The sequence below is a fragment of the Terrapene carolina genome, unplaced genomic scaffold, assembly GCF_002925995.2.
Source record: "Terrapene carolina triunguis isolate 2854851 unplaced genomic scaffold, T_m_triunguis-2.0 Scaffold66, whole genome shotgun sequence".
NCBI lineage: Eukaryota > Metazoa > Chordata > Testudines > Emydidae > Terrapene > Terrapene triunguis.
Window position 1 is genome coordinate 63,641,217 of NW_020664417.1, and position 20,620 is coordinate 63,661,836.

The following is a 20,620-nucleotide window of genomic DNA, read 5'->3' on the forward strand; positions in this document are numbered from 1 at the left end:
TCATTAATCACTTTATCAATCAAATACACGATTTTCAAAATACAATCTGTTAATTTCACTTAGCGTAGAGTCTTGGGACCAAATTCTGTCCTTTCAGTCAACTCCAAATACCAGGGACTTGACAGCAAGAGCTTTCTGTAGAAGTTTAGATGAGAAAGGGAGAAATTCTCTTAAGGCTATGGAGGGAGAGGGTTAGTGGAGTACTTCCTATATGCAGTATGCTACCTCTACAAGCATATCTGTTGACTCAAGCCAGCCAACCCCGTGTAATAACTTCACACAGCCTTTTCTCTGCAGAACATGGAGGATTCAGACCCCACTGCAGGGGCGTTAGAGGGATCTCTACCTATTACTCCCTCTCCCGCCTACTACTTTCCACTATACGCAGGATCTGTGAATGAGGGTGTGGGGGGTTAGTTCAGGGACAACGGAATTTGCACCTAAATAAAAAAATAATAATACTTACTCCCATTCATTTTCTGTTTTAAACTGACTTGTCATTTCCCCCCCTACATGATTAGGCCCTGTGTGCTGCAGTAGTTAAACAAGACGTGTTGGAAACAATGACATTGCTATTTAGTGGAGCTGATGTTATGTGTGCCACTGGAGATCCTGTTTACAGTACTCCTTACTTACTAGCCAAGAAAGCAGGACAAAGGCTGCAAATGGAATTCCTCTACCACAATAAATTCTCAGGTATAGAGTTTTTTATTATGTCCTCTTCATGTTTTTAAACTTTCTTTATGTAACAAGCTAATGGAGAAAAATCTAGAACATCGGTACTGGGTTGAAAAAGTATAAGTCTTTGACAAATGTGCTTGGCGTGGTGTAGGAACAAGGGGTGGTGGAATTAGTTAAATTTCATTTTTGCTAAAACATGACGCTTAAGGTCTCACTTAATCGAGAAAAAGTCACGTGTAACTTGCATGCTTGTGGAAATCAAGAGCCTTCATATTAATCACAGAGAGAACCTGGAGAGACCATATGATAATGATTGTGGGACTTTTACTTAAGTATCCATTTAATTTGTTCAAAGCACATTTCTGAAGCTGTTGGTGCTTACTACAAGCCTTTGAATCATTAACAGTATCTGCAACACACAGACTTATCTATCTTTCACAAAACCATCTCCCAAAATATAGCTCATCCTTTTAATCAAGTCAGCATAAAATAACAGCATTACTCCCACCAATCCATCCTGGTTCCTTCATCTCATGCCTTCTGTTGTAGCTCAGAGAAAAGAGAGAAACCTTAGAGCATGCCTTGAAAGTCAACAACTCTGGACTGATCAGGGAGAGGAGAGAGTTCAAGGATTCTGAGAAACACTGCCATTAACACCCTCTGTCTTAGATCAGGTCAATATTAGCTCATACAGCTCTGAGATGTGGTCTCAGGCAGTGAGTTCCCAAATTATTTAGGGCTTTGTATTCCTTATATTTCACCCAGACATTAATCAGAAGCCAGTGCAGACTCTGGTGCCTGGTGTAATGCGCACTCTCACTTAAGAAGCAGCCATATTCCATTCAAAGGCAAGTGGTGCAATGAACTTAAGGCCCCAGATAGTCAAGATGGGAGTCTTGCAATCTGCTCTATGTCTCTGTTCCCCGCAGTGCTCAAGCCAGGATAGCTATGTAGTGTGCCTGGCACAGGGCCCTTCCTTCCCCAGAGTAAGGGGAAACCGGGAAAGCTGATGGTGACTGTCACCATCTCGTTTTGCTCTTTGCTCTGAGCTTGCAGCAAAGGCATGATTGAGACTTGAGGAAACAAATTCTTCAAGTATATTAAGTGAAGTTTAGTAAAGCAACTATTTTACCTTTTTTTTTTTTTTTTTAATAAAAGCATATGGTGCTTTACATTTATCCTTGCTGGATTACAGTAACATCGCACCTAATGTAAGTATTTTAATTCACACTTCATTATTTTACTTAATATATGCAAGAAATAATTCAATTAGAGCAATATATAAAATACTAGGAATATAATTTAAATTATGCATAGCATGAGGTGAAGAAAACTGCATACACTGTCAGTTATGTATTCAAGAAATGAGATGCAGGAGGTCAAATGGCTGTAAATGTTAATAATGGAAATTCTGTGTGTTGTTTATTGTCTTTGTTCTCTGCATAGATTTCCCAAACTATGATACTGGTTTTGAAAGTGGCTTCTCTCAAGATACTTCACATTCTACTTTTCTTTGCGAATTTTTATACAAAGTTTCTTATAATGCTGCTAAGCTATTTACAGACAGGAAATTGAAAGAAGGTAAATATCTTTTACTTTCTCTACTTGATTGATTCTGTACAATGGATGAGTTTAGTGTCTTAACGTCTAACAATAGACTTTTAAAAGTTCTGTAAAGACAAACTACATCTCTAAAATGACACCAGTGTTTAAAGAAGCAAAAGAAGTTAGTATTCACTCAAAGAAAATCACAGTAACCACAAATCTCTCTGGTCAGAATTTGCTGGAGAAGAAAAGGAGAAAGACAAATAAACGTCTGAAAAGTAAAAAGGTGGGAAGAACATTTAGGTTATCAGAGGGAAAGACTGGTGTCCCAACCCCCAACCACTGCGTCTTTAACGGACTTCATACAAAGGTTTTGCTAAAAGTTAGTCTTTTAGCTCCATAATGGGGCGGGGGGGGGGGGGGGGGGGGGAGAGGCAGGGCAGAAATATGGCTGTTCATTAACAGTGTAATTGGCCTTGCATTTCAACAATCACTGAGAAATCCTGAATTTCAGGTTTCTAGTTTTCTGAGAAAAATCACCAGTACATCACGAGCTAAGAAAAGGAATAAAAAACAGCATAAGTCCAAGCCTCAGCATTCAGATTGCATCCAAATATACCCAGTGTTCAACTGTTTCAAATCCAATGAGATTCAGCCTATTACAGGCAGTTCAGGAATATTGTTTGAGTTGCTGCAATTTTCCCTCTTGACCTCTAGAAAGCCAATGTGCTGCATACAGCCTTAGTGGCTGTCACAGTACCGGGGCATCCCTATGCTCTTTGAGCACCCAGAGCATTGTTCAGTCTCAGCACAGTGGAGGTTCTTACCCACTAAAGTTTATGCTCCCAATACTTCTGTTAGACTTAAAGGTGCCACAGGACCCTCTATTGCTTTTTACAGATTCAGACTAACACGGCTACCCCTCTGATAATTACACTTAAACTTTGTTTGCCTTCTTTTACTAAAATCACTAATATTAAAGTACTTACCAATGGAAAACAGAGGCACAGAGAGGCTAAGTGAACTGCTCAAGTTCATACAGGAAATCTGTAGTGGAGAAGGGAATTAAACCCAAGTGTCTCAAGTGCCGGGATAATGCCCTAATGACTGGACTATTCTTCATTCCATGAAAATGGCAGATTTGTGGATTAAATAAGTATGAATTAGTGGCTTTCTACTGTGTTTTAGATACAGGAGAAGATGGTAGGCCTGCTTTTTGTGTACTTCTCATCCTATTACTAGCACTCACTTCAGCAGGGATGAACAGCATTTGGAGAAGTGTTTGTTTAGTTAACAGCTGTTAATAAGCAATGAGAAGAGCTCTCAAACCTTGCTACTGTTCTGGTGCAATACATCAAAGAATAGTGTTTATTATTTTTAGGGGAGAAAGAAAAGCTGGGTTATGGGTGTCTTCTAAAACATTTAGCATTCCAAAGCCATTCTCTGCAAGATTATAATAATTCAGCTAAAATTCTGGTCCTATTAGAGTTGAAAATCTCTTAAACTCTACACTGATACTTGGAATTTTGCATAGACAGGCAATTGTTTAAAAATGAATAATCATATTCCTTTTTAAAACTGATTGTATTGAAGATTATATACCAAGTTGTGAAACTAAGCTCACGCTGCACTTCAGACAGTTGCAAAATCTTTAAACTTGTCAATACGTATTTTAAGCCGCCGGATGTTTTCCTAGGTCCTGGTTATGAGAACTGATCTGTTTTTTTCACTTTAGCTGCATTTTACTATACAAGAAAGTGAAGACTGATAGCAGTGGGTGTCATAACCAAACAAACTGTAGGCTAGTGATGTTTTTTTCCCCCTCAGTTATCTTATGTGTGTGTCAGCTATGTCCTGTATGAACATTCCTATTCTAGGGCCAGTTAAATGGAATAAGAACAGGAGTACTTGTGGCACCTTAGAGGCTAACAAATTTATTAGAGCATAAGCTTTCGTGGGCTACAGCCCACTTCTTTGGATGCATATAGAATGGAACATATATTGAGGAGATATATCTGTTCCATTCTATATGCATCCAAAGAAGTGGGCTGTAGCCCACGAAAGCTTATGCTCTAATAAATTTGTTAGCCTCTAAGGTGCCACAAGTACTCCTGTTCTTTTTGCGGATACAGACTAACACGGCTGCTACTCTGAAACCTGTCATTAAATGGAATAGTTTGTGGTGAGGACATATGTTCATTGTGAAGAACTTAAAACCAAGTCCTATGAGGAGCTAAATATGCTCAACTCTCACCTGCAGATTATTTTTATCCTGAGGTTACTTCTGTCTAAATTTTAGTGTGTCTCATTTATAGCTTGTCCTGGATAGGACCGCTGAGCCTAATAATAACAAATTCTTGCTTTACCTATTCAAACCACTGTACAGACATTAATTAAAACACAAAGCTATTGTATGGTCCTGATGTCTGTGCCCACTGGAGAAAATTACCTGAGCATAAATCCTTATTAGCCAATTGGATCACAGTTGTTGGCAGAGCCAGTTTATGAAATGGAAGAATCCAAGAACAGGGTTTTTTTTTTTCCTACAGCCTACATGCAAAATTACAAGGCTGAGAAGGTTCTGCAAATCCAGCAATATGGCTTATCTCTTAGGACCTGATCCTGTGCAATACTGAGTCCTTTCACTCTCCTAGTGGAAAGTAAGAAGCATTCCTAAGATTACCTAGAAATATATAGAGGGACACAAAGTTTATAATATGTTATCTCTTAAACAGTGTATGTTTTTTAAGTTTCTGAAAGGTAGGAAACATCCAATTTTAATAAATGTTTCCAGTAATGCTGTAAGTTGCTTAAGTGATCTATTTAATAAATAAATGTATATGGTAGCTTATGGGTATTCCTATCTATGCTTTGGTAATTAATTCAGGATAAAATGTGGATTAACTCAACCTCTTATAAATGCTATGTATTATTAACATTACTATATTGCCACCTGTTCACAGCATTGTATGCACATAAATATCATCTAAGCTCAGCCAGAAACTGTTCCTAGTACATTTATCCTCCAGACACAAACATTTGTCTGTGACACTTAAAACCTCCTCAACATTGTATTTGTTAAAGAACAGTTGAACATGAGGTCTTCTAAACACCAGCATAGTTACAGTGTATATACAGTATACCCCACTGTAAATGACTCCATTGAATTCCATGGAGTTTCACTGTTGTGAGCGAATGGAGAATCAGACTCATAATACATAACCCACTCTCGTTCCTGTCCTCCTAAAACACAAAGCAAACTAAAAATTGTATTCGATTAATGAAACAATCCTTCGTGTGTTCTCTGATTTGACAGCATGAGTTGCTAGTCTTCTGGGAGCAAATTTTTCATGTTTTCTTGATCACTTAAAATAATAAAACTTTTGACACTGTTTTTCTTGTTGTGTTCTGTAGTCTGCAATGCATATAAGTTCTGGACAGTACAACCATTCATGTTTTTCCTAGAATCTTTGAAAGGTTTAGATTGTTTTCCTTAGCCTTATGACATTGAGTGGGCACTGTAGCATCACCTTACAGTGGAAAATGGATTGACTCTGTGTTGGCCTCTATTTCCAGTGTTCATGGAAAAAATAGCAGCACCTTTTCTCTGTTGTATGCTATGATTCAACTGTTCATTTTGCAATCAACTGTTGTCAAGATACATTATTCCTGAAACTTTCAATGTTTCTAACTTTGGAGGTTTTTTTAATTCTATATCTTATGGTTCTGTAACACCAAACAAACCAAATTCAGTATTAAATTTAAAAAGCAGCAAAGAGAAACTTGTAAAGCAACTTGATATCTGTATTTCTAATACTCAGACAATTTAAAACGAGTGCATTATGCTCACAAATATCTGGTTGAAGTACTATACATTAATATTCTTTCTTTAGGGTTTTGCTATATGAGGTATAGGTATTGCTGTATGAGTGCTACAGGTGCAATCCCAGCCCTATTGAAATCAGTGGAGAAGTCATTCCTATAGCTATGTATCTTATATAATATTAATGATTGTAGTATCCTGTGACATACTGAATGTCTTTTTAACCACAGACTGCAATAAAAGGTGGTGTACTTTGGAAAGTGGCTTCTTGAGTTACTATGAAAATGATAAAACAACCACTCCTACTGGTATGATTGACATCAGTGAAGTTATCTGTCTTGTGGTGCACAAAGAAGACTCCTTTTTAAATACAGGGTAGGTTCCAAAATTAGTCATTGAAAATAAATGAAGACATTTTCTAGCCTTTGTCCTAAGAAGTGACAACGTGTTCATTATTGCTTCACATGTTCCTGGACTCTTACAAAAGAGCTGAGCTGTTTTATGTGGGTGACAAGAAATAACTAAGTGGTCTTTGGCGATTTTTTTTATTAGTAGACAATAAAAATGTTATGCAGGGTAACTTTGAAAGGGCAGCATAAATTAAAGTAAGGAAGTCCACATTTTCTGTAAAAGGAATTTATCCTTAATATACAAATTGCTAAATGATGATAAATTGAAACATTGATTTCGGAGACTGACTTCTCCCCCAGGCCAAAACATTTGGCTTGTGCCTCTCTTCCTGCAAATAAAGGAGGGCAGTTCAGAGATGTCCAGCAGTCTCTAGGGTTTGATCATGTATCTTCCAACCCAGGGCTCACTTCTTCTGAAATGAACCTCGCAGCATGACTATTGAAGAGTTAAGTAATTTCTGAACAGGATGTACTTTCCAGTATAATAGATACTGTCCTAGCCACTTACAAGACTTCCACTCTATTGATTTATGCAAGAGTCTGGACACACATCTCCTTCAGGTGTCAACTCAGAGAGTGAACAGCCTAGAAAGCCAGGCATTCTTGATCTTCTGGATTTCTTACACCGTAGGTTAAAACTACGTATCGACACATCTCTGTGTCAAACACCATCATGAATGCAGGCTCATCTAAATCTCTGGTAAATGTCTCTACAGTATTGGGTTTCCTTAAGGAAACACATATTCAAATGAGCAATCAGGCCTAACTTCCCTACTTTGGATCTACTCACAGTGCTACAAGTTGACGTGAACCATCCATTCAAATCAATGGCATATATAACTCCCTTAATTCCTTTTCCTAAAGCCCTGCTTCCTGGTCACAACTACATTTTCAAAAAGTGTCTTCAAAATCTGTGTCTTGGAAAACGTGACCTTTACCGGGAGACTCTGTTGCCTAGTGGATAGAGCCCTGGACTTGGACTCGAGAGATGTGGGCTCTATTCCTGGCTCTGCTACTGGTCTGCTGGGAGACCTTAAGCAAGTCACTACCCTTCTCTGTGCTTCAGTTTCCTCATCTATAAAATGAAGCTAATGATGCTGAACTCTGCTATAAAACACTTTGAGATCTACAGATGGAAAGGGTTTGATAAGAGCTGAGTGTTCGCATAATGGATGGACTAAATGAACCCTTTGAGGTGCCTTCCACCCCTACATTTTTATGATTCTCATTATTATTTATTGTTCTGTGAGGACAAGAATGGTCACATGGTTTAGGTTCTAAACTTGGATTTGGGGAATACATATGCACTTTCCAGCTCTGTCAAAAGACATCTTGTGCAATTTGGTTCCCATCCTAGTGAATAGGGATGATATTTCTGCCCTGCTTCTGTTGTATTTGAGATTTTCAGAAAGCAGAGTGATGGGAACATACATGTATCTAGATTGACAGTAGAACTGGTCGAAATCATTTCAAAGGTTGGGAGGAGGAGGGAGAAATTTTTTCTTGTTTTTTGACTGACAGAGATAGAAAAGGTAGTCCATTGTACTCCAGAGTCTTTCACCACAGAACTTTAACTCTTCTTGCCCTAGATCTTAAGAAATCATTCTTCCCTCATTTTGCCCAAAGCCTTAACACACAGGAAAAAAACACATCATGCAATACAGTGAAATCTTGGCTTCATTGAAGTCAATGGTATAACACCCGTGGACTTCAGTGGTGCCAGAATTTCACCTTAAATGTGTGAAAAGAAGTTAAAGGATACCTTAAGCAAGAAAAACTCCCTCACATCATCTTTATCTAAAACATCCAAAACCTCCAGAGGAAGTGCCAGTAGTATTGTATTATGTGAAGCCACAGACACACTGATTCCAAAAAGAATCAAAACCCATTCAGCAAGTTTCAGGACAGTATCCTGGGCGGAAAGGACATTGAAACCCACAAAGGAAATCTATAAAGCTGACACCTGCTGATGCATGAACACATTCATAAACTGCTACAGGGTTGGCCTTCGTTTTTTTGCAGAAGCATTGTTTGGCAGGAAGGTGCTCTACGGGGCCCAAAATAAATAAAAGGCGAAAGATTTATACGATCTGAAGAGAAACCAGAGTATTACTACTACTACTAATCTCTCCCTAATTAATTCTACCTTACCAATTCTATCTGCCTGGGTGGAAGGTCTAGAGTTGAAAACTTCTTGCCTCATTTCCTTTCTGGGAATGATATTTCCTCCAGTCCACCCAACCTGAGAAGTTTGTTGGGTGACTATATGATGGCCTATTTAATTTCATGTCTGTTCTTAATGGAGTGGAATAAGCTGTTACTGTTGAGATGCTTAGCCTACTAATAATACGAATTTCCATATAACTTTGGAAGTGCTCACTTGGAATGAGGGTGGAGGGGCATGAGCAATCTGCAAAGCTTGTAGACAAATCTGAACTGCCTCCAGTATTTGCAAGAAGAGTCACAACCCAAATGTGTTGGACTGGGGGAGAAATCTTGGCTAGGAATTCAGGCTGATTTTCTTTGATAATGGCAGCATCATTATTTTTATGTTACAATTAGCAAAATGTGAATTTTGATTAGCCAACCTTTAAAATATTAGGTATGTTTTAATATCAGTAAGGAATCATTTGCAACATCCTTTTCAGTGGGTAAACAGTCTGTTTATATTCAACAAGCATAATATGTTTTAAATGTATTGCAACAATGATTTGTCCTGAAATTACATAAAATTTCAAGATCAAGTAATACTCTTCCAATGAAATTTTCATTTCAACTTAATTCAAAGCCCAATATGCAATGCCTTCACAAAAGGTATTGACCTAAAAAGTACTGTAACCATCCTGCTATGACTGCATAATATAAACGGTTTTATAGTATTAGCTACTTTATGTATGTAACATTAAAAGAAAAATGCAGATGGATTTCCATAGGAATGAGAGTATGAGAGAGAGAGAGAGAGAAAAAAAAATTGAGCTCTTGGCTATTTCATATTATCCTAAATACAACTTTTTTATTCTCTTGCTTGCTTTAGGGCCACTTTTACCTTTGAAATCTACTTACTGACAGAACGTGTTTTTCTATTTGGCGCTGAAACCGCACATTCACAGAGAAAATGGACCTGGGCAATAGCCAAGGTAATGCTGATAATTATCTGTGTAAATTAGGCCAAGAGCCTTTACATAAGATCTAAAGTGGCATTGTCAGCTTAGAATCGTCTGGGAAACCGTTCTTTAATGTAAGTTGATGAATACTGAGCTATCTGGTATGCAAAGGCTTTCTGTGCAGCAGAAGAAAATATCTACTGTAATGTAGATGTGTATTGAGATAATACAATGAAACACAAGGAGAATTGGTATGCAACATTCTAACACTGACCTTAAGAATACGGTTGTATATGTGCTAGTGTCTCAGGCTACGTCTTCACTACGGGGGGGGGGGGTCGATTTAAGATACGCAAATTCAGCTACGCGAATAGCGTAGCTGAATTTGACGTATCGCAGCCGACTTACCCCACTGTAGGGACGGTGGCAAAATCGACCTCTGCGGCTTCCTGTCGACGGCGCTTACTCCCACCTTCGCTGGTGGAGTAAGAGCGTCGATTCGGGGATCGATTGTCGCGTCCCAACGGGACGCGATAAATCGATCCCCGAGAGGTCGATTTCTACCCGCCGATTCAGGCGGGTAGTGTAGACCTAGCCTCAGTAGGTGTTAGTATCAATGGATACTGATCCATGCAATAGGAGCTTACATCAACTGAGCAGTATGGCTACAATTATGCTTCTCACATATTTTCTACTGAAATAAAACAAGGTACATAAAGGTTACATTACTTATAATAAAAATAGATCATTGACTTTGCAAGCTTAAAGAGACCAGAATTGGAAAACCTGTACTATTCCTGATTTTACATTTGGTCTTAGGATTTAACGTATGTATTTATTTTTTATCCTTATTAAGGGGTGCAATATCTATCTATATTGTCAACTCATCCCCATTTAATACATATGCATTATTATTTTGTGTATGTATAACTTTGGTATTTGCAGTGGCTTATTTTTTCTCATTTTTCTTGGCAGCATTTTGTTCCCTTCATGGCTGAATGTTTGTTAAAGAGAGACTATGATCTGATTGGCCAGCTGTACTACAAAGATTGCCATAATCTTGATCAGTGGAGAAAAGGCTGGTTTGCTATAGATAAGTCAAGTCTACATTTTTGTCTTGAAATGGAGAATGCTCAAGAGGATTCAATACATCTAAGGAGACTGCAGGAGCTAAGTAAGATTTCAGAGAATATTTGAAATGTATTAGCATGTGTTCTAAGAAACTTATTCTGATCCTCGCTTTTGGGAATATCTGTATAACATTAAAATCATGAATGTCAAGGAATTCAATGCACACATCCCATTGCATGCACCAAATGCCATCCCCATCCACTCTCATACTGTGCTGTCTATCTATATCTGTTTCTCTATTTCCATTGGTTGCCCAGATTAAAGCTATTTTCATAGCATCATAGTTAGTAAACCAAGTCTGGTCTAGCTATAGTGGTATCTTTCTTACAAGAGTGCAGGATCATAGAATAATATATGACCTATTGGGTCTGTTGTCTTTTTTTTCCTGTCAATGCAGAAACATTCAGTGTGTATTCTTGAGACGATTGACTGGTCTAGTTTAGAAGTATGCAAATTTACTGGAAAATAATATTCCTCTTGGAAAACTGTTTCACCATCTAGTGTTTTTCACTCTTCTGTTACTTTAGTATCAAATTTTCCTTTGCTCAATTTCATGATGCGAGGAAGATAGGAATATATTTATTTAATACATTCTATAGTAGATTACACTGTGCTCCATAATAGAGTAATTAGATTTTGGAGCCCTCTTTACTTTTGTAATATAATTATACAGAGCAGGGCAGCATGGAATATAGGGGCGGGGGGTGGGAAAGGTTAGAAATTATGCTTTTCATAAATTTTATTATCTCTTTATATATAGTTATTCATTCATGCTATTATTCTTATCTATTTGTAGCTCTATCCATCTGCACAGCTATTATATATGAGACTGTTTTGCACTTCAAGCAAGAAGTAACTTAAAAGCCAGCAGACCTCTTGACCTCCTTTAATTTCTCCATCAGTACTGTGAAAGGCATCTATTTCTTCATGAATTCACATACCTCTGGCTCTTGTTTAATCTTTGGAATACTTTCTGAGCTTGATTTACAGTTGTCAGGTCTGTGGTCATCAAAATCTGAAACAATTGCATTGGGATTAGTTATATGAGAATTCAGAATTTCAGGTTTTTTTGGCTATGCATTTGCCTGTGCAAGGATGCATGTTGGCCTAATTTTTGAATATTGGTCCTTCGGCAAGTAATATTGCTTCGATTCTGATGATGGAATGGACATCGTGTAATACTAGTCACATAATTCCTTCTGAATTCCTAGGTACCCAGACTGTCCATCCTCCTTAGATTCTGACTTTTCAATTGCCAAAAAGTAAGGGTCTTTCCTACTAATGAGGAAATTGAATTATATACTGGTCACTGAAGTTTGCAAAATAATGACTCTTCAGAGTCACTCGCCACTTTTTCTCCCATCTTCCATGTGTTGAAGCAACAGTGAATTTAAATGAGTTATTGTGTATATGTGACACAAAAATGGAAGCTACTGGCATTTGATTCATGCACCAGGATACGCTTATTGAACTTGATTGAAATTCAAGATTTTGCTGTCTCTTGAGGTGGATGGCAACATGAAGATATTCCACAGACTCTTTGAAAGAGATTACCTATTCAGAGAGCCCAGTTTGTAGATAGACACAACAATGCTTCAACTGAGTTTTACCTATCAAAGCTTTTACTGATTAGATAATACTGATTATAAAAATATAGTGGAGTATGTATATATTCGATATGTATACTTTTATATAGGCGGGTGACTATGTAGATATGTATACTTACATACACCTATATAGACACACACAATATAAATCAACATAATCAAGAGTGGAAATGGTCTTCACACTACACTAGTGAGTTTTCCTCCATAATATGATATTGTAAATATTCACAGCCATTGGAATGCAAGCAAGCTTGCAAGCAATGCAAGGTTCAAGAATCCAGTTTACTTATGCACCTGTACAGTACTGTAACATGCTTTTTTTCCAGGTCAAGGTTAATTTGATACAGCAAAACAGTGAGGTGGGAGTTACATTAAAAATCTGCTTATTTTTACTTGGTTATTATCCAGGTTGTTTTTCTTGATATACTTTTGGATCTATTGTAATTTGTTTTTATGCTTTAATAATTTGCCATATGTTCACTTTTTCAAAATGCATGCTAAATTTAAAACATTTTGATGAGCTTCATGTTCCTTTGGTCATTTAAAATTTGTTACACATATTTCCAAGAGGAAAATTTCATTATGTTTTGTTTTCAGCAATCAGCAGTGTGATTCAAAATGGAGAAAAAATAGATGTCTTGCTGCTTGTTGAAAAAGGAAGGTAAAGTGTTCATTTGTATATTATCAATTTTAAAACTCTAGTAGATGTGGTCTGATTTTTCGGCTGATTGGGTTTTAGGATTCTTGCTTATCTGTCATGTTTTTGCAGTTGTGGTTTCTAAGTAAATTGTGGCCTTTTAAAAGAAAAAAATTGCTCTGTTATTAAATAAATCTTAAGTTTGAGTCAGAAAATGCTAACAGTGTATTTTAAGTAAGTAAAATTTTCATATTGAGAGATTATTCCATCACTCATATCTAGGCCTCTTCAGAAAGCCCTAGTTTTCTTTCCCAAGTAGACAAAAAGAACAAGAACCCTTCTAAAAATTTCACACTGCTTCTGTCTTCACATGACTACTATATCCCAGGTTCTTTATTTAAATCAATTTAGAAGTAAGAGTAGAAGGTGGTATGTGTGGTTTATCCTTTTTATTCTTAATTTAATGCATGACTTTAATCAGTAACATACTGGTAGAAAAAGGACTTTTTGATACTAGTTGCAAGGGAATGTTAGTGAAGCAATGTCTATTTCAAAGTAGATTTTTGTAGTTTTGCTATCTAAACTGTGCAATTTTCCTTGTACATACAAGGACAAGTATGCTCAATAACTGGTCCAAGCTACTTCTTGACTGATGTGAAACCTTTATAGAATTAAGATGAAAAGCTTGCACATTCCTTAGCTATGGTTTAGTTGGATAAAACTAAGTGAAGGATGGCTTACCCAAGCCGTTAGCAATTTCCTGCCAGCAAGATAGCTGAAGGAAAGCAAGCGTGATGAAAACAAAACTGACAAGATCGTGATAAGGGGTGTGAAAATGAAAGACTCTTTTCTTTATGCAAGGTTCAGACCTTAGGAAAACAGCACTGTGTTGGAAGTCTAAAAACATTCTCAGATTAAGGGGAAAAACCCTCATCTGATAATGGGACTGTTGATAATGATATGATATTGAGGGAGTGAACAATGTGCAGGTAAGTACAGAAAACAATGATACTCAGACTAGTGGACCATTTGGACATCTGGTGATGGCAGAAGATAGGTTGTTTTCTCTTTAATTTTTTGTGTGTGAGGGGGAGACAACAATTGCAAAGTTGCATTTATGAATGATTTGATTGCCATTTATAGCAAACCTCCAATATCCTAAATACCTGTTACATCTATGTCCCAAGTAAATTATTGTCTTACTCTAGGAAACTCATCTGTGTCTCCAGTATTTTAATTCTCTCATAAGCACTTTTTAATTTCCTAAAAATGTATTGCACATCATAACTGAATATGGCAACTCAGATGGAAAACTAACACCTTTCCCTGAGCCTTTTTTTAAAATAAACATATTGAAAGGCTCAGTGATAAAAACACACAGCCCAACTAGGGACAGTGGGTATGCTATTCAACCATAGTCCAACAGATTATACCATACATATAATTTCAGAGATATCAGTGCTCGGAAAAGCTTCTAGCTCTAAGTCAGATTTTATTATTGCTTTCATTATAATATTTCTGTCAAGCAGAGACAAGTTTTCCCTGAACTGCTTTGATAGTTTAATGGAAATTCTGAACTATTTGGAAGTAATTCCAGCAGGGGCATCAACTGATTTTTTTTATGGTGAGCATGAATATGTTGAATTTTTCTCCACTTAAGTCTGCCACACTAAATTTAAATGCATAGTGTTCACATTATCTGAACCATTAAAAGCCATATGGATATAAGAGCTTTGGCATAGTAATGTTTTTTTAGGATATTACTCCATAATTATGCAGGTTTTCAGCATGCCTGCCAGATATTGTCTCTGTTAGTGATAAGCAATTAATTGTGGCATGATTTTGAAGAGTTAAAAATACTACTTTATTATGGTTTCTATTCAGCTTTGATATATGAAGACAGCAGATTAACCCGTTAGTACATCTATTTGGAATTCCTCAATATTAGTTAGTATTGACCAAATGTGTGGTGGTGATGAAACAGCAAAGCCTCCAGACTTTCATATTATGTCCATCAACTTGTGATCATGTTTTTGTAGTGTACAATTTGCTAAATGGAGTTCCAGGGACTTCTAGGCATGATGAATCTATATTCTGCTATATTGAAATCCTTGGTATTACTTCATAAGTCATTTAGAGAAAAATTGCACAGTCCAAAGTATCAATAAGTAGCTAATGGGAATGAGACAAGATGAGAAAAGTTTGTTACAGAACTATTAGAACTTCGAAAGTGAACAAAACACTTAAAATTTATTTGCGTCAGTGAATGAATCAAGATGGCAGATCTCCTGCCTCCTCTTTTTTTTTTTTTTTGAATACAGTTGGGGAAAGTAACGAAAATACCTCGGGTGAAATCCTGGCTCCAGTGAAGTCAATAGGAGTTTTGCCATTGACTTTGGTGGACCAGAATTTCATCACTTGTTTATTTGAATGGTTCATGTTTTCATAAGTAACACTGGCAAAGAAAGGATGGGGGGTGGGTTTAACCGCTTGCATAATTACTTATGAATCTTTATGCCTTAAATTACACTTAAAATATACGTGTGCTGTCATAGCACAGGAGGTTTGGTACATAAAAATGATTCATAATGTGACAATCTAAAAGTTTGCTGACAAATTTGACCTATAAAGGAAGGACCAGGCACAGAGTTTTATTAATCTTGATGATATTCTGGTCATAGTAATAAAGCTGCATGGTGTTATTAAGTCTTAAATTATGTTACCTGAGCAAACCCTTTGCTTATTTCAGAGGCTTAACTTAGGCTCCAACCCACACTGAAAAGGAGGAAGGGACCTTGCATGTATTTGAACTTTGAGAGAGCCTTTGATAAACATTCTTAAGCAACCTAAGCAGTCATGGGATAAGAGGGAAGGTCCCTTCATGGATCAGTAACTGGTTAAAAGACAGGAAACAAAGGGTAGGAATAAATAGTCAGTTTTCAGAATGAATAACAGTAAATAGCCATGTCCTCCAGGGACCTGTTCTGGTATCAGTACTGTTCAACTTATTCATAAATGATTTAGAAGAAGGGGTAAACAGTGAGGAGGCAAAGTTTGCAGATGTTACAAATTTACTCAAGATAGTTAAGTCCAAAGCAGACTGTGAAGAACTACAAAGGGGTCTTACAAAACTGGGTAACAAAATGGAAGATGAAATTCAGTATTGATAAATGCAAAATAATGCACATTGGAAAACATAATCCCAACTATACATACAAAATGATGGGGTCTATATTAGCTGTTACCACTCAAGAAAGAGATCTTGGAGTCATTGTGGATATTTCTCTGAAAACATTCACTCAGTGTGTAGCAGCAATCAAAAAAGCTAACAAAGTTAGGAGCTATTAGGAGAGGGATAAATAACAAGACAGTAAATTCATAATGCCACAGTATAAATCCATGGTATGCCCATATCTAAAACAGTGCTCGCAATTCTGGTCGCTCCATCTCAAAAAAGACACATTTGAAATGGAAAAGGTACAGAGAAGGGCAACAAAAATGATTAGGGGTATGGAAAGGCTTCCATATTAGGAGAAATTAAAATGACTGAGACTATTCAGCTTGGAAAAGAGATGGCTAGGGAGATATGATAGATGTCTATAAAATCATGACTGATATGGAGAAAGTGAATAAGAGAGGCTTATTTACCCCTTTACATAACACAAGAATTAGGGGTCACCCAATAAAATGAATAGGCAGCAGATTTAAAATAAACAAAGGGAAGTACTCCTTCAAAAAATGCACAGTCAACCTTTGGAACTCATTGCCAGGGGATGAAGTTGTGAAGGTCAAAAGTATAATAGGATTGAAAAAATATTTAGATAAGTTCGTAGAGGATAGGTCCATCAATGGCTATTAGCCAACATGGTCAGGGATGCGACCCCATGCTCTGGGTGTCCCTAAGCCTCCAACTGCCAGATGCTGGGCCTGGACAAAAAAAAAACACCTCCCATGAGGGGCGTAGCTCCCATCGCTGGTACACTGTCTATCCTGGCACTTCACAGCATTGAAAGAGAAAGTTGCAGCGCTGTAAAGTGCCATTATAGACAAGCCCAGAGTCTTGCTACGGAGAAGCGCGCAAGATTTTCATAGTTTTAATGTATGATGAAAGGCTTATGAGCAGGGGCCAACTTAAAGATTCTCAGTTACAATCACAATATCAGCGCCAATTCATTCTTCTACTTGTGCGGTGCCTTCTCCTCGCCAGGATTAGACAATAGCAACATGGTACCTGGACTGTTTCACAAAGACACCACCTGCTCAGGTACAAAGGTAATGGTCAGAGCATATTAAGTGCAATAGCAAACAGAAGATTGCTCTGACAGAGCTAAATCAGAGTCAACTGTTCTCAGAGTCTATAGTATTTCTCTCTTTAAATTTCTAGCTCCTTGAAAAAGATTTGAGTGAGACAGTCCGTTAAGGCAAAACTCCAATGGACTGGCCAAATTTACAATCCTTTAAACCTATAAAACAAAAAACAAACACTTGAAATTTATTTTGATTTAACATTTTAAAAAAGAAAAAAAAAGCTTGGAACACAGAGGTGTTTTGGTTTTACCTGGTGACATTCAGTAAGACACAGAAACTGAAGCAGCAATCCTTTTTCCATCTCCTGTATCTGGAGCGCCCCACAGTCACAGTGTAGCCTTATACTGTAGCTACACATACATATATATTTCATCCCTCCTGTTGGTTCCCCCATCCAGTTTGCTCCTTCATGCTATATCCCTAGTTCTCCTACAGCCCAGGCACTACCCATTTGGCAAATCCATCTCCCATTCCCTCCCTGTTTCCCTTGCTCTCCCACTACTGGGTGACTGATCAAGTTGGGTTGGAGAGTCTTGGTGGCTTGCTGGTGGACTGTCTAGTGGGGAGAGGAATAGTGTCTGTGAACAACTGTAGATGAGTAATGGAGCATATATTATAAATTGTAACATAACTAGTATAATTATTATTGCTGGGGTATAAAAGATATTGTACTGTTGAAGCTATTGGTCCGGCTCAGCATTTTTAAGAAAAGGAAGTATTCACCTCTGGAAAAGTTTATGCTAAATCACTGGAGTTTTCCTTTAAGGAATAATGAGTTATTATATAGGCATATTTTTATTAAAGGTGTTTTCTTCAAGAGACACTTCCCCACCTCCTCTTAAGTGTGGGTGAATATTTTCAGACCAGAATGTGATCCAGATGGTGCTTGTTTCTCTTGCCCTTTTCTTGTACTTAGGGTGTTTTTTCTTATTTAGATGATAACCGCTTCCTACATCATGGTATAATTTAATTATACTGATGGTTCATTACTTACATTGCTTTCTTGGTTACCTTTTGATGTCAACAATAAGACTTCTTGTGAAATGCAATCATGAGCATAAAATGGGGTGGAAACTACTGGCATCTAGGTGTTAATCTAGACATAAAACACAAAGTTGTACATAGCTGAATGGATGTTCTCAGTGCTACCATCATGATGTTGTGCAGGGGTATAAAGACCTTCAGTTGCCATTTGAAAGATTGCTGAACTTTGCCCCTTGTTGTTATACTTGTCTGATTCTGAGCAGCTTCTTCACTTTTGTCCGCTTTCAGTTATCCCCTTCCAGTTAAATAAATATAACAATCTTCTTGGTAATTTTCCACACATACTGATTACTAAGTGCCAGCAGAAAGAATGTGAATGTTTAGGCCATGATCCTGCAAGCTGCTCCATGCTGGTGGATCTGCTTCCAACAGCCCAGTCCTGCATTATAAATTTCTTGGGGCAGGGACCATTTCACCTAAAATGAAACTGCTCACAAGACATAAAATTTGATCAGTTTTGTTTACTGGTAAAGGGAAAAATAGATTAAGAAGCTGTGGTTGACTTGCAGCACAGCTCATTGCCCTTTATGACAGGTGGACCCTGGCTGAAATCTGATTCTTATTCCAATAATAAGCATTACTTAGATAATACAGCATTTGCTTAGTGTGTTCCACTGTTAAAAACCTTAATTTGTACAAACCACTTACCGTATATACTCATTCATTAGCCCTTTCGTTTATAAGCCGACCCCCCAAAATGGATAGGTAAAAATAGCAAAAAAACGGTATGACCCTTTTATAAGCTGACCCTATATTTCAGGGGTTGGAAAACTTTGGCTCCCAGCCCATCAGGGTAAGCCGCTGGCGGGTTGGGACGTTTTGTTTACTTGGAGCGTCTGCAGGCATGGAGTCCCTCAGCTCCCTGTGGCCACTGTTCACCATTCTCAGCCAATGAGAGCTGCGGGAAGTGGCACATCTATTGGCTGGGAACGGTGAACTGCAGCCACAGGGAGCTGAGGGGCTCCATGCCTGCAGACGCTCCAGGTAAACAAAACTACAATGTATTAGATCAGGGATCGGCAATCTTTGATGTAGACCCATTTATAAGCCAACCCCCGGTCTTTGATGCCTCATTTTTTTTACCAAAAATATTCAGCATATGAACGAGTATATACGGTACTTTTTTGAGTAAACTTTTTAAACCCTTATTGCAAATCTGCTATTTTGATAGTATATTTTCTTAACTGTACTTTAAAATGTTTGTATACAGTATAGGACATTTGGAGAGCATTTCATATCTAAGTTGCTGTGCAAAATAATTGTCAGTTTGTATGAAGGGCAGGCATTTATAAACATAATAGAAAAAGGATTTGTTTTCAAAGATTGAAATTTATAAAAGAAATAATAAAGTCCATTTGAGTGTGTTATTGACAGGTGATTCAATCGTGAGCAGAATGAGACACCAGCTCCTTTTACTGTTTACTGATTTACTTTGTCTTAAGCTGTGACTGGATCTCTCTCTAGTAGTGGGTTTTGTTGCTTTTTTGCTGCTGTTTGCTGAAAAATGTGTGGGCAAAGAGATGAAAGTTACATCAATAGATGATGCTAGAGCTGCAAAGCTGTCCCCCCAAATATATATAGTACTATAGAAAATCTTGTAAACTGTATTACACTTATTCCCACATACTAGGGGGTGCTTCAGAAACACTTTCCTCTTCATACCACCTTGCCGTTGGTTTGTAACATCACATTCTTACAGACAAACATACCAAATATGGCTTAGGGTTAGTAAAATGTTTCGTCTGATTTGTCAGGAAAGGGTAAATTAAATCTTATTCGAGCGCTTGCTCATGTCGATTCCATTCTAGGTGTGTGCGCGCCCATGTGCACAGTCGTCAGAGATTTTTGCCTTAGCGATAGTCTTAGGATCGGCTGTAGCGACCCCTTGAGTGCCATGCTCATGCATTGGTATATTAGGCGCTGCCGAACCTATGCCCTCTCAGTTCCTTCTTACCGTCTGTGACAGTTGGTCGGAGTGCCTTGTCTCGCATCGCAAGAGCATTAGCAGTTCTTACAGTCCATTGTTCTGTCTTCTTTATTGTTAGTTGATATGTATTTAGCTAGACCTAGACCTTTAAGTTAACTGTTAGCATAATAGTTTAGGCGTTGGAGTTCCCGTGGGGTCCCAGGTCGTATCCACTGTCAATGAAAGGACCAGGCGAGTAGCACACCAAAAAATAAAGATGCCAACAGGATGGACTTGTTTGGCAAGAAAATTTATTCGACAGCCAGCCTGTAATTTTGGGCGTCTAACCATCAGCCCCTGCTAGGCCTCACACCTCAACTGCTAGAAGAGGGTCTCATCCTCCCTGATTGAACTAACCTCGTTA

The 20,620-nt window shown here is 37.7% G+C and overlaps 1 protein-coding gene across 1 annotated transcript in view; it reads left to right on the forward strand.

Moving 5' to 3' along the window:
• ARAP2 (ArfGAP with RhoGAP domain, ankyrin repeat and PH domain 2) overlaps window positions 1–20,620 on the forward strand; it is a 195,639-nt gene that overhangs the window by 93,064 nt on the left and 81,955 nt on the right. The window contains exons 13-18 of the mRNA XM_026648167.1: window positions 522–696; window positions 2,128–2,262; window positions 6,280–6,424; window positions 9,494–9,596; window positions 10,539–10,737; window positions 12,899–12,962. Of these exons, the coding sequence (XP_026503952.1) occupies window positions 522–696; window positions 2,128–2,262; window positions 6,280–6,424; window positions 9,494–9,596; window positions 10,539–10,737; window positions 12,899–12,962 (821 nt within the window). The remainder of the gene's footprint in view (window positions 1–521; window positions 697–2,127; window positions 2,263–6,279; window positions 6,425–9,493; window positions 9,597–10,538; window positions 10,738–12,898; window positions 12,963–20,620) is intronic.